Raw genomic sequence first — 15,594 nt, 5'->3', positions numbered from 1 at the left:
AAGATAAACCATGATTAACAATTGACAAACAATATTCATTGAACAATTTTCTCAAAACATCCTGAACCTTATTTCTGACTTCTTTTGCCCATCCATATCAAACAACTCATTCAGACAATACATAAGATATTTCATCTTGAAATGTGGGTCCAAAACGACGCAACATATAAAAGGAAATTTGTTTTTACGCTTTTCCCCTAATACTTATCATACTTCGCTTGCATCTTCATTGCCATTTCACACAAAAATAAATTTTCAACACCAACTACACTTGAATATTTTCTTATGCAATTTTAAATAATACTAATCTTGTGGAAGGTCGTATTGGAAGTAAGATAAGAGACCTTGAAAACCTAACAATTACTTCATAAAATATCGACAGGAATTTGGTAAATATTCTAGCAATTTTTTGATCTTGGATGGTTGGTTTACTCTCCTCATTCATGTAAACTGTGTCGTAGTCTTCTAACTTCTCAAATGCCTTTTCAAACTTTTCAGCCGCATCAAGCATCAAGTATGTAAAATTTCATCTAGTTTGAACATCAAGACATAACATACTCTTACTAGATATATTTTCCTCTTCAATGCACTTCTTAAATTTAGCAAGTCTAGTAGAAAAAGATCTAACAAACCTCACACCATTTGGAATTCGAATCAATGAATTATTCACATCTTTCAGGCCATTACAAACAATAAAATTCAATATATATGCACAACATCTAACATGCAAGAAATCAGCATTCAACACCAATCCATGTTTAAAACGCTTCTTTAGGTAAGCAATGGTTGTATCATTTGATGAAGTATTATCAATAGTTAATGTTAAAACCCTTTCAATACCCCACTTTTTCAAACATTTCTCCAACTTTTTTCATATTGTTTTCCCTCTATGGTTCTCAATATAAGAGAAACTAATAATTCTCTTATGTAGCTTCCATATCCTATCAATAAAGTGTGCAGTAAAAAACATATGATTAATATTTTGAATCGATGCCCAAGTATTGGACATAAGGGAGACTCTATATCCTTCATCCACAAAAATGTCTCTCAATTGTTATTCCAAATTAGCATATATTCCTAAAATATCCCTAGAAATTGTAGTTCAAGAAGGCAAATAGCAAATTTTGGTTCTACTAAAACATCGAAGTCCCTTCCACAAACCTCTTAAATTCCTCGTTCTCCATAAATTTAAATAACAATTCATCAAATGTGATCATCTCAACACTTAATCTTTGAAAATTCTCAATAGTAAACATCTTATATTTAATTGTTGTTGTATTACCACCCTCACCACCCTCTTTATTCTTAAATACCAACTTGGTCTGAGTTATATTTAACTTACTATTTTTTATCTGATATGGATTTTTTTTTTTTACAATAATGTTCAAGATGCATTCTCATTGTTGAATTTCCATTCCTTCTTAGATGACATGCATACACCATATCGCAATAATTACATTTAGTATGTGGATCATCATTACTATATTCAGAGCATTTAATAAAGTGATCTCATACCATAGACGTATTTTTCCTCTTTTTTTGAACATGTGGTTGGCTTGCTACCTCATTTAAGATAGGATTCAGACATCGTTGGGGGTGTCGACAAGGCTTAGCTCCATCTTCAAAAGAAATCCGATGCATGCACACAGTAGGGCTAATACCTTTTATGTCGTCCAACATCCATCCAATAGCCAACCTGTATTTTTGCAATACCTCAACCAACTACTTTTCTTGTTCCTTAGTTAGGTTCTTTGAAATTATAAAAGCAAGGTCTTAGCTTCCCCTAGATACGCATACTTCAGGTGGTCTAGAAGATTCTTCAACTCCAATTTAGGTGCCTGCAAAATAGAAGGAAGCACCTTGTCAGAAGATTCATCATCAGAATAAGAGGACATACCTACCGGCTTAGTCATAGACAAGGTGGTAAGCTCTCCAAGTGGGATTAAATCTCCTGAGTTATCCCTATCGTCGTCATAGACGTCCCATATAACCTTATGCTCAAGAGATTCAAAAACATCAATATGGCACAAAGAATGTATTTGCCCTATGGTGGAAGATTTCGTAGCATCGAAAATATTAAACTTAACCAACTCACCATCGAACTCCACAGATAAAGTGCCCTCATCCACATCAATATTAATCTTGGCCACCTTCATAAAAGGCCGCCCAAGCAAGATGGAGGCAAATGAGATAGATGTGGGCTCTTCCATCTTAAGAACATAGAAATCAATAGGAGAAAGCAAGTCATTGACCTGAACTACGATATCCTTTATGACTTCTAATGGGTGTATAAAAGACCTATCAGCTGATTGAATCGCAGTTCCAGTTTCAGTTAGGTATTTTAATTTCAATTCTTGATAAATTGAATAAGGCATAACATTTATTGATGCACTGAAATCTAGCATGGCTTTATCAATTTTCATTTTTCCTATGATACAAGGAAGAGAAAACATACCTAGATTATTTTGTTTTTTAGGCAAGTTTTTCTGAAGGATCGCAGACACAGATTGACTTACCACCATTCTCTCATTTTCCTTGGCTTGTCTCTTCCTCATGCAAAGCTCCTTTAGGAATTTGACGTATTTAGGAATTTGCTTGACAACATCGAGGAGAGGAATATTTATCTCTACCCTTCTAAACATCTCTAAAAGCTCCTTGTCCTTGTCAACCATCGGTTCCTTGGGCCTTGCAAGCCTGGAAGGAAAAGGCGCTTTAGGCACATATGCATCTAAAGGAGGATAAGGGTGAAAAGATACACCCTATTTGTTTTGTGGTGGTAAGATGGTTGAATTCGAAGAAGAAATTCCTGGGCTTTCCAATTCTAGCTTCTTTGACTCAGTAGGTGGCTCTAACTCCTTGCCACTCCTCAACGTGATTACACTTACATTTTCTCTAGGGTTTAATTCTGGTTGAGATGGGAGTTTGCCAGACTGTCTCTCTAATTTACTCATCGAGGTGGCTAGTTGAGAGACTTGGGTCCCCAAAGAATCAATGGCACTTTGAAATTTAAAATGATTATCAGCAAGACTTTTAACCATATCTTCTAAAGACATACCTGAACTAGATGAAGCTCTATGACTAGGGCTGAGCCTGCTTCTTCTGTCCTCCCCATTTGAAGTTTGAGTGGTCTCTCCACCCAATTATAAGTCTGATTGAATGGGTCTCGACTTATTTTTTGCCCATTGAAATTATAGCCTCCAACGGTATTTACCTCAGGCTTTGCTTCTTGTAGAGCACTTGGGCAAATGTCAGCTAAATGGCTAGTTCCACGACACACTTGGCAAACAATAGCGAGCTATCCAATCTCTACCTTTGCTAGCTGCTTTACAATAGAACTAAGTCAAATATTTCTTTCTTAAGTCCACTTACCTTATAGGCGAATTTAACACTAACTGTAGCTTTGGTTCCAAACTATTGAAAATTTTCTGCCATAGTAACTATCAGGTTCATTGCCTTAGTCAGGGTTTTATTGATTAAGGCTCCTCCTACAACTGCATCTATGTTGCTTTTGTCGGTTTGCATGAGTCCCTCATAAAAGTATTGGATCAAGAGCCAATCTGAGATCTGATGATGGGGAAACTTGGAACAGGTTTTTTTGAATCGATTCCAATACTCATGAAGGGCCTCCTTGTCGAACTGCATGATGCTATAAATCTTCTTTCAGATACTAGCAGCTTGGGATGCTAAAAATGTTGGGTTTTATGTCCTAAAACTCGTGGTTTGTAAACATTTAAACTTATTTTGAAAATTCAATAAGTTGTTATTGAATATATAAATTGGTTATTTCATTTTAGAAATAAATCCAATAAACTAAAAAGATCCATGACTATTACATGAGTACTTGAACTTTATGCGGAGATATAAAAGTGGACCAGGTTCGAGTCAATAGTCAAAAGGATCTATAGTATATGAATAAGATTGGGTGCCTTATTCTGGTAACACTATTGGATGCAACCCACCCTGTAGTTGTTATAAGAAGTTGTAAAGTGCTATAGACGATGTGATCCTAATTCGTACATGTTATGACATTAGGAGTGAGGGCGTTCTATTCAATGGGTTTGTACAATATCGGACCACGAAATTAGTCACTCTTACTTTATAATGTTGATTACTGTATAAGACTGACTATTGCAAAACAATGACCTAGGTAACTTGACCTTAATCCTAAGCTAACTATGAACTTCTATTTATTCGGAATTATCCTTAGATTTGCATAGGTGAGGGGTGGCTCAACAGCTTCAGCCCAATAAACCTCAATTTCAGGGGTAAGAACGGGTAGATAGCTGAGGACATAGAGTGCAAGATGGAACTCCTCCTACCTGCTTTTAGGGATAGTAGAGAGGTTGTTCCCTTAAATGTTGACTCTGGGTCTTGAGCAAGGAGCCCCACCCTCTTATTGGCCCAAGAAGGACTCGGTTTGTTGATCGGATAAAAAACAAATTGTTCATTAGAGGATCAGTGAGACTTAAGGAAAAAGAGGTAATCTCTGAGGTAAAACAAACATTTGACCTAGGCGCTATTACAAACAACCTTGAAGGGTTAACTTACTAATCATGGTTATATCGAGTGGACATAATATATCTACAGTGAGGGAAGTGCAACTATGGGCTTTAGTGGAGTGACCCAATAGTTAACGAATGAGGGTTAATTCGGTGTAAAGAGTTTAGCCAATTAATCTTGGATCGTTGGAGCCCATGATCTGTAGGTCCACGAGGTCCCCCTATTAGCTCGTAAATGGATTAGTGATAACTTGTAGAAATACAAGTTATTTTTGCTCTTAAGTTGGAACAGCTAAGGTTTTTAATGATAAATTCTCCTCATTTTTAGAAGAAACGCATGGAATTACTCAAACATTAGCAAACTCATGCAAAAGAATGTTTATTACTAAATACTGCGGCACTAACGCGTTATACTGCAAGATTTCAACAAGAAGCTAACGCATGATTAAGAAGTGTCGCAGGCAAAGTTCTAACGCATGGGCCATGCGTCGGAAGGATTCAATACAGAGAAGATTCATTGATTCAGGCTGTTTATGTCAAATCACCACTTGCAAGTGTGAGCACCTGTAGCAGGCGGCGTCTGAAAAGCTTCCGAGTGTCAGGCGGTTGAATAGGGCATGGACTTTAATTCTGCCCATCACAAAGCTGGAGATGACCAATGCCTTAAATAGATGAAATCCTTCCAGAGTTCGAGTTTAGAAGAAATTTCAAGATTCTCACTCTCTGTATTAGCGTAGTCATAGTTGTAGATCTTTAGAAACTGTGTTGTGGTGCCAAGAAGATCAGAAGGGAAGAGAACCACCATCATCGCTGGTCAAGGAGTGGAGGAAGTCGAGCTTGAGAGAGACACTTCGTTCAACTCTTATACAAGTGATTGTACACAACTAGAATTGAGCCAAAGAGATACAAGAGATTGTACTCTGTGGCTTGACTCAGTTCCTTTCATCTCATTTATCGCTTTCATTTTATCTGATTAAATATTACTTTTGTAAAGACAATTTGCTTCTTTATAAATTCATATATTTGATCCATCAGACTTTGCCATTGTTTATTTCTTGTTTATGTTGGATGCATCTATACTTCATGAAAAATTTCATGTCAAACGCTTAAGCCAACTTGATTAATTAGTAAAAACATCTTTAGCTTAGACTATTCGAGAGAATAAATAAGCTCGCATCAAGTAGAATGCCTAGTATATCTAGGGATAGACTTACTGGTGTTTATTGCATCCTGTGTTTGACACATGCATCCTAGAGATAGGTTTTGTATGTTATTCGCATTGAGGAATGTTGAATAAAGTCTAACGCATAAACAAAGATAAAAAAATCATCTTATTCATCAGATTCTAGTTCGTGTACATTCATCTTAGATCGATGCATACCACTTACATTAAAATCCATTTTCGGATGATCCATCACTCACTACTCAACTCTTTTGTATCTTCTTGCACAAGCATACATAGCACTTTAGTTTAAATAACACATTTCTTCATACATTTAGGAAACCCCTACAATAGCTATAACGCAAGGTCTGCATTAGCTTAACCTGAATCCCTGAGTTCGACCTTGGACTTACCAGGAACCTAAATTGGATTTATACTTGGGTCTGATTTAGGAAAACTTGAACGTCAAATAGTGGACTGTCGTGCATTCTGTTGCACATCTATAATGCACCAATGCATTACAACTACACAAACGCATCAAAGCATCAACGCATCATTCATACTTAGAAATTCTTCCAAGTCATTTTATACAATACACTCCTAGCGCGAATCACGATATCAACAAACAAGTTTTTGGCGCCATTGCCGGGGATTCAGAAACAAAACTAATCAGAAATTTCGTTAGTATCTTTTGTAGGAACACTTCAGTCGAGGGATTATTACGAGCTAAGCCTAAGCTTGTGAATGTTTATGAGCAGGGAGAGCACTCCCAAACTATATACGACCCCGAGATTGAAAGGACCTTCCGACGTAGAAACCGATCTAATCGTCGTCGAAGGTTGAGGCAGCAATTTCTCAGACAACAGAACAGACAACAAGCAATGGTGGACAACCAGGAAAATCAAAACTTAGCTCATCAACTAGCTTATGCTGTGCAAAATCCGATCCTAATGGTGAACAGTAGCACGCATCCCATGAGGGAGTATGCGTCCCCTGTACTGTATGATTTCTCACCAGGAATCATATACCCAACGCCAGATGGGACGAGGTTCGAGATGAAATCTGTAATGCTTCAAATGCTCCAGACTGCTGAACAATTTGAGGGTGGTCGTGGAGAAGATCCTCACGCCCACTTGAATCATTTCGTGGAAACGTGTAACTCATTTGTGATTCCTGGAATCACCCTATTGGCGATCAGGCTATCTTTGTTCCCCTATTCTTTGAGTGATGATGCAAAACAATGGGTAAGCTCATTGAAGCCTGGTGAAATCACTACCTGGGAGAAGTTGGTGGAGAAATTTATGCAAAAATACTTCCCACCTACCACCAACGCGAGGAGGCGTCGAGAGATTATGAACTTTGAACAAAAAAAGCTGAGACCTTAAGTGTCGCATGGGAGCATTTTAAGGGATTGGTAAAAAATTGCCCGAACCATAGACTAGCACTAACTATCCAGATGGAGACTTTTTATGGTGGATTGAATAGAGCATCACAGATGGCAGTCGATGCAGCGGAAACTGGTGGAATTATGGATAAATCTTACACTGAAGCTAAGAAGATATTAGACCGCATTGCTAAGCACAACATGGAATGGGTAGACGATACGTGTGTCAGAAGAGCTGACAGAAAGAAGAGATCTCAGAATGTTAATTCTATTGATTCCAATGCAATAGCCACACTATCTGCACAAGTGGCTATGATGACCAACCTTTTGCAGAACATATCGCTAGAGAACGCATAAAATCAACAGAAGGTGAATCAAGTAGAAGCATTCGGGCAGCCCATGGTTAGCTATGTGGGCTGTGGAGATCCTCACTCCTATACTGATTGCCCACAGAATCCGCAGTCAGTATGCTTTATTAAAAACAACCCATTTTCCAATACATATAATCCTAGATGGAGGAACTATCCAAATTTTTCTTGGACAGGAAACCAACAAGAGCACCACTCAGGGGCAAACCAACAGCAAAGGCAAAGACCGCCGCCTGCATTCCAACCAATGCATCAGCCACACCAATAGCCCTTTAATAAAGGAGGACAGGCATCGAGCTCAGGATCTTCGCTTGAGAACCTATTAAAGGAGTGCATCACCTAGAATGATGCGTTGCTAAAAAGTCAGGCGTCATCTATTAGAAACTTGGAGATACAGGTAGGGTAGATAGCGAGTGAGTTGAAGAATAGCCAGCCTGGAGTTTTGCTTAGCAATATTGAAACTCCTCGGAACAATGGAAAGGAGCAATGTCAAGCGGTGACATTGTGAAGTGGCAAAGCTCTTGAAGAAAGAAGAATGAATCCAAGAAATAGCAGTCCTTCAAAAGAACGCAACACAAATTAAATGGCAATAGAAGATCAAGAAGAAAGAATGCCTGAGACCACAAGCCATTCAGAACCAAGGACGTCTAACACAGGAAAACCTGTGGTGCCACTGAATGCACCATTCCCTAGACGGTTGATGAAGAAGAATGATGAACAACAATTCAAGCACTTTCTTGAGCTCCTGAGGTAATTGCATATCAACATTCCACTTATAGAGGCCTTGGAGCAAATGTCAACATATGTCAAATTTTTGAAGGACATTTTGATGAAGAAAAGGAGAGTCAGCGAGACGGAGGTAATTGCGCTAACGCAGGAATGCAATGCATTAGTAAGCAATAGTCTACCCAAGAAACAGAAGGACCCTGGGAGCTTCATAGTCCCATGCTCGATAGGAGGGTTAGACGTGGTACATGCATTGTGCGATGTGGGAGTTAGCATTAATCTCATGCCACCTCAATCTTTAAGAAACTGGGAATTGAGTACTCTTCAACTTGCTGACAGAACAATCAAGTACCCTAAAGAAAAGATTGAAGACGTTCTGGTAAAGGTTGACAACTATTCCCAGCAGATTTTATCATATTGGACTATGAAGCAGATAGGGAGGTACCAATTATTCTTGGACACCCCTTTCTAGCTACTGGGAAAGTTTTAATAGACGTGCATAAAGAAGAATTAACTATGCACGTAGATAATCAAGAGGTGAAGTTTAATGTGTTAAACACATTAAAGTTCTCGGATAGTGAAGAATGTCAACTAAATAGTATAGAGTTGCCTGAAGAAGAAGTGACCCATGTGTGTGAGGTCCTTGCGTTGGAGGAGAACATGAAAGAACTAGAGCCGCCAAGTCTGAGTGCGACGGACGAAACCAACGCGTCCATCACTAGAGGAAACACCAGAACTCGAGTTGAAACTATTACCTAGTCACCTGAAATATGCCTTCCTTGTAACAAACAAAACTTTACCTATAATTATTTCCGTGAGTCTTACTGAGCCAACGAACACTCTCTTTTGCAGATGCTGAAAAAGCACATGTGTGCAATAGGTTGGACACTAGCAGATATCCATGGCATCAACCCATCTTATTGCATGCATAAGATCTGGCTGGAAGAAGGAAAGTCGGGATCGATTGAGCCTCAAAGAAGGCTGAACCCCATAATGAAGGAAGTGGTCAAGAAAGAAATCTTAAAATGGTTGGACGCGTGAGTGATCTATCCTATATCCGATAGTAGCTGGGTAAGCCCAGTTCAATGCGTTCCCAAGAAAGGGGGAACAACTGTGATAGTCAATAGCATTAATGAACTCATTCCTTCAAGGACTGTCACGGGCTGGCGCATCTGTATGGACTATAGGAAGCTCAACACGGCAACTAAGAAAGACCACTTCCACCTTCCTTTCATTAACCAATGCTTGACAGACTTACTGGCAAAGAATTTTATTGTTTTCTTGATGGATAGTCTGGTTATAACAATATTTTGATTGACCCAGAAGATCAGGAAAAGACAACATTCACCTGTCCCTTTGGAACGTTCGCGTTTAGACGCATGCCCTTTGGGCTATGCAACGCACCTGGAACATTCCAAAGGTGTATGATGGCAATCTTCTCTGACTTCTTAGAAAAGACCGTCGAAGTCTTCATGGACGATTTCTTAGTCTTTGGAGACTCATTCCAATCATGCCTAGATAACTTGGAGACCGTCCTCGCTCGATGCGAGGAAACAAACCTTGTACTGAATTGGGAAAAATGTCACTTCATGGTGATGGAAGGAATTGTTTTAGGCCACAAAATATGTAAAGCTGGGTTGGAAGTTGATGAAGCCAAGATAGATATCATAGCTAAACTTCCACCACCATCAAATGTTAAAGCTCTACGAAGTTTTCTAAGGCATGATGGCTTCTATCGAAGGTTCGTTAGAGGATTTTCTCAAATTGCGCCACCTCTGAGCACATTACTAGAGGCGAACCGGCCCTACAATTTCAATGAAGACTAGTGTGACGCATTTGAAACATTGAAATATGTGTTGACCACAGCTTCGATACTAATAGCACTGGATTGGATGCAGTGTTTTATTCTTATGTGCAGCGTGAGTGATGTTGCAGTAGGAACAATGTTAGGGCAGAAGAAGCGAAATTTGATACATCTCATCTCTTACGCGTCCAAGACACTGAATGACTCTCAGGAACACTACACGACCACAGAAAAAGAAATGTTGGCTATAGTGTTTGGCATCGAGAAGTTTAGATCTTATTTAGTTGGTGCGTCAGCCACCATCTATACGGATCACTCGACTATAAAGTTCCTGATGAGTAAAAAGGATGCAAAACCAAGATTAATAAGATGGGTGCTGCTATTACAAGAATTTGACCTTGATATTCAGGACAGAAAGAGAACTGAGAACCAGGTGGTTGACCACCTATCCAGGTTAGAAAATCAGGAAATACAAGATCAAGAAAGTGAAATCAAAGACGCATTTCCTGATGAAAGCCTGTTCAGAGTTAAAGGCAGGGAACCTTGGTACGCAAACATAGTTAATTACTTAACTACCAAGCAATTCCCTGGGAACTTCAACTCTTAGCAAAAGAAATGGTTAGTACCTGACAACAAATTTTATTTTTGGTTTGAACCGTTTCTCTATAAACAAGGCCCCGACTCCATAATGCGTCGATGCATTCCGAAGGAAGATGTTGGATCAATATGGCAACCCTTGGGGGGAGGGTGAATAGGGTTTAATTAAGCTTTTTTTTTTTCTAAATTAATCCAATTAAACTAATTAATACACTTTTTATAAATAATAAGAAAAATAAGATGACAAAAATATGATAATTCTATCAAATTTTAGCAAATAAATAAGAATAAACTAAAACATACAATAAATTACTTAAATTAATTACAAAAAAAAAAAGGAAAGAGTTAGAGAAGAAGACACCGTAATTTTTATAGTGGTTCGGTCAAACTTGACCTACTCCACTCCACAAGCGCCTCTTGGGAATTTGAATAAAATCTTTCTGACTCTTTCCACGGATTAGAGCCCAACTGTTACACCACCGCTCCTTTTACGGGTTCAAGAGCAAACCCAATCCTTTCCACGGTTTAAGATCAAACCGTTACAAATGTTGGAATTTTTTAAGAATACAATACAACTCTCACTAGACTGGATTTACAAGTTTAAGCACTCAACAAGTTTATCCTCACAATACAATAACACTCTCTCAGGAATAAGATGAAAAGAAAAAAATATTCGGAACTTAGAGAGAGCAACAATGGAACTTTTGAGTTTTGGAGGATTATGAAATGTAAAATTTGTTGGTTTAAAATTTGGAGAGAAAGATGGTTTATATAGAGATGGAAAAATTTTTAGAAACCACAATTAATTTGGGCCATTGGATTTTGGAAAAGAAAAATCAACGGTGGAGATTTTAAACTAAACTAGTCTTTAGATATAAACAGAATATAATATTAAATTCCTTTTCTTTTGAAATTCATTTTTTTAAAAAAAATTAATCCAAAAAATAAAAAAACATACCATGTGTCAAAAACTAGCCGTTAGACACAAACAGAAAATAATATTAAATTCATTTTTCCTTTTAATTCATTTTATTTTTAAATTCATTGTTTTTAAAGTCATTTCAAAAATAAAAAACATACCATGTGTAAAAAAACTAACTGTTAGACACAAACATAAAATAATATTAAATTTATTTTCCTTTTAAATTTCATTTTTTTTAAATTTTAAATAAATCCAAAAATCAAAAGTCCATCATATATTAATCTTTTAATGATCCACCATTCAACCAATATGCTGCATATGTCTACATGCAAATGGTCTGGTTATGCCATGTCATCCACCACGGTATTTTCTCTATAGACTTGTTTCGGTCATATCGTCTTCGTTTTAGCTCCGATTTGAGTGATTTAAAAGGTGTTGGAATCGTTGTTCTGAGCTCTACGCTATGGACATATTAAAACACTAAGATTTTCAGTAATTAAAAATTGAGTTTGTTATCATCAAAACATTGATTAATTAATTAACTAAAATTAAGTAATTTGAGATTAAGGGCCAAAAAGCCAATAGAAGAGACACAACGCATCTTGGTTGAGTGTCATGACTCTCTTTACGAAGGGCATTTTTGTGGGCAAAGAGCCGCTGCGAAGATCCTTCAAAGCAGATACTTCTAGCCCACCATTTTCAAAGACGTGAGGGAGTATGTTCGTAAATGTGACCCTACCAACACACCGGGAATATCTCATCAAGGGTCGCAAAGCCCTTAAATAATATTCTTGAAGTGGAATTATTTAATGTTTGGGGCACTGACTTTATGGGACTTTTTCCCTTGTCCTGCGGTCAACAATATATCCTACTTGCAGTAGACTATGTATCAAAGTGGGTAGAAGCAGTAGCTTGTGCCAGAAATGATGCATCCACTGTTTCTAAGTTTCTTACCAAGAACATCTTCACACGCTTTGGAACGCCAAGAGCCCCGATATGTGACGAAGTTACGCATTTCATTAATCGCATCATTTCTAAATTTCTTGCCTAATATAATGTTAGGCATAAGATCGGTACCGTTTACCACCCACAAACGAACGATCAAGCTAAGATATCCAATCAGGAAATAAAATCTATCTTGGAGAAAGTTGTCAACGCATCGCGGAAAGACTGGGCACAGAGGCTGGATGAAGCACTCTGGGCCTGCAGGACTACCTACAAGACCCCCATAGGTATGTCTTCATACTCTTTAGTATTTGAAAAAGCTTGTCGCTTACCCTTAGAGTTGGAGCACAAAGATTTTTGGGCAGTTAGGAAGCTAAATTTGAACTTGGATGCCGTGGGCGCTCAACGCAAACTTCAGCTCAATGAGCTTGAGGCGTGGCGATTGAACGCATACGAGAACAACAAGCTCTACAAGGAGAAGACAAAGCGTTGGCATGACCAACACATTAGTAAGAAAGAGTTTGTTGTTCGACAAAAAATTTTATTATTCAATTCACGATTGTGTTTATTTCCAGGGAAATTAAAATCAAAGTGGTCAGGTCCATTCATTATTAAAACGGTCTTTTCCCATGGAGCGGTAAAATTAACGCGGGAGGATGGCACAAACGCGTTCAAAGTAAATGGCCAAAGAGTGAAGCCATACTTTGAAGATGGCATAGAACATCAAAAGTCATATCTCGCACTACGCGAAGCCAGCTGAGGCCGCGTCGAAGCATCCCTGCATTCGCATCGACATATATTCCAGAGATGCTTCCTCTTTCCTTGTTCTTTTTGCATTATGTATTTTACCAATCCGTTTGAGTTTGTTTGTTTGTTTGTCTGTGTTTTAAGATTGATTGTTCATTGTTATTGCCTTCATAGTTAGAGATTTACTTGTTTTTTTTAAAAAAAAGTTGTGTATAATTGGGATGGGAATAACAGATGCGTTAGACTTAAGTCAAACGCATGACCCAAGTGGAAAAGATGCATCTCGAAAATGCAAAGCACTCGAGTACTTGGAAGCCCGAGACACGTCCCTTCGACTTTGCATTAATTGGCACCTAATGTCACCCCACTCTTTCTCCCAAACCTATATAAGACGAAACCCTTCGTTTTCCTTTTCTTCTTCCATTACCTTCGAGCCTCTGTGAAAGAAAAAGAAAAAAAAAGCCCTAGCCCTCTCGTTTCCCTTACCGCCGTTCGCTCAAGCATCTCTCCGACCACTCTTCAACCACGATGTCGTCAGAATCAATCCATTAGTTTTGGAGACATCTCGGTGGTAAGCTCTCTCCTTCTCGTCTGTTTCAACTTTGCCTCCCCTGAGCCCTCGAAAAACCTCAAAAACCTCATCCCAACCAAACCTCTCCACGACGGGGCATCCTCCACCTTCTAGTGACCGTCTCGGTCGAAGCCCACCAAAACAACCACAAAACCCTCTTCCAAAACCACCCCTAAACCAAAACCCAAAACCCCTTCAAAACCAAGGCAACATCCTTCATCATCCACGACTACCAAAAAGCCATATACCAAGCCCGCCCCACCACCATTCATTCCAAACATCACTCTAGTGTGTGCGACGCATGACCCCATCCCAATCTACCTCCATAACGCCTCATCGTCTGCTGTGTGTCCACCACCTTTACTATCAATCCAACCCTTGGCCACCATCTACCCAGTTGAAGTAGCCGCGTCCAGCCAACCGCCGCATTCACCCATCATCATCTCATCCCCTGAGTCACCGTATACCCCATTCAGCACCCCATCATTTACTCCACCTAGGCCCAACTCTGACAGTCCTGCATCAGAGTGTAACCTTGAAGAATTGGTGAAATTGGCTCGACGAGACGAGCAAGAAGTGTTTGGAGCTATCTTGGCAAGCCTGAATCAAGGCCAAAAAGAAGAGAAAGTGATGTGTTCCGACCCACCTAACGCATCACTTGACTTGGATGAAGCAGAGCGCTACGCAATGATGCTCGAAGTAGAATTAGAAGAAGAAGAAGAAGAAGAAAGGGGATTTGGTCCAGACGCGTCACAATCACGCCAAAATAACGTGAATGAAGGGCCCTCAAAAGCAAAGAGAGTGACAAGAAAGAGAAAAATAATCTTGGAGGAAGAAAATGAGCAGTCAGCATCCGGTCCTGAGGATGCAACGCGTGGGAGCTGCTCAAGGCACAATGCGTTAGAAAAGGAATTGGAAGATTATCAGCCTGTAAGGTAGGGGCAAAGGAAGTCAGCTCTCCAAAGCGAATTTGAGAACGAATTGAGAGAGCTAGCGCGGAAAGCCAGGGAACATGCGGCGGGCAAACGCAAGGTAACCGACACGTTACCTAAAAAGACCACGGGAAGGAAGCATCAATTTAATGATATTCTTGTAGAGAAAGGTTTGTTTCCCAAATGCCACCCACTGCCAGCATACATAACTGAAACCATAGACGCAATGGGTTGGGGTCAGTTCTGCGTTGAGCACACAAGAATTTGGCCCAACCTTGTCTACAGTTCTACAATAGTGAGTTTGACATGAAGAAGAATACAACATTTGTTTATGGAGTATTGGTGCGCTTCTCAGTCGATAAGATCAATGAAGTGTTCAACATCGCGAGTAATCCGGAAGCAGAAGGCAACCGCATCTTGGAACAACCAACGCCGAGCCAAATTGAAGATGCGTTAAGAGTGGTAGCCAGGCCTAGAAGCAAATGGCAAATGTCAAAGAATGGAGTAAAGATGTTAGCTTCCAGGAATCTAAACCCAGACACGAATCTATGGTATTATCTGATTAAGAGAAGCATCATGCCTACAACGCACGATGAAACATTGTCGAAAGAACGCATCTTGACTACCTATTGTATCATGCAGTGCATCCCTTTAGATGTTGGGAGAATAATAAGGGATCAGATCAAAGCCACCAAAACCAAAAAAAGAGGACAACTTTATTTTCCATGGCTGATCTGTGCACTATGTGAACGCGGGGGCATCCCTCTGGGGGATGATCATGAAGAGATCGACGGTCTGATGGACATCAAGTTAATCATGCGTTTACTTTGCGGTTCGCCGCATCAGCCTGCCTTACCTCCCAAAGAAGTGGAAACTAGACCTCGATCATCTAAAAGCGCCCCCAAAAGAAGATGCATCCAGATAGTTGAACACAACG

The 15,594-nt window shown here is 39.3% G+C and overlaps 1 protein-coding gene and 1 non-coding gene across 2 annotated transcripts; both read right to left on the bottom strand.

Annotated features, from left to right (window-relative positions):
• Positions 1-1,757: 1,757 nt before the first annotated feature.
• LOC150032381 (uncharacterized) lies at positions 1,758-2,672 on the bottom strand. Its single transcript, XM_090306888.1, has 2 exons — positions 2,456-2,672; positions 1,758-2,353 (listed from the first exon to the last, which is right to left on the bottom strand). Exons 1-2 carry the CDS (start codon positions 2,670-2,672, stop codon positions 1,758-1,760), a joined length of 813 nt encoding a protein of 270 aa, XP_090163014.1.
• Positions 2,673-6,998: 4,326 nt separating this feature from the next.
• On the bottom strand, positions 6,999-7,101 carry LOC120092328 (small nucleolar RNA R71). Its single transcript, XR_005486033.1, has one exon. It is a non-coding gene; the product is annotated as a small nucleolar RNA R71 (small nucleolar RNA).
• Between the last annotated feature and the right edge of the window lie 8,493 nt (positions 7,102-15,594).

This window comes from Benincasa hispida, chromosome 11 (assembly GCF_027475165.1).
Source record: "Benincasa hispida cultivar pf3 chromosome 11, pf3_genome.v1.1, whole genome shotgun sequence".
In the NCBI taxonomy this organism is placed as follows: Eukaryota; Viridiplantae; Streptophyta; class Magnoliopsida; order Cucurbitales; family Cucurbitaceae; genus Benincasa; species Benincasa hispida.
Note: the sequence above shows the minus strand (reverse complement) of the source record. Positions and strands in the feature narration are given on the sequence as shown.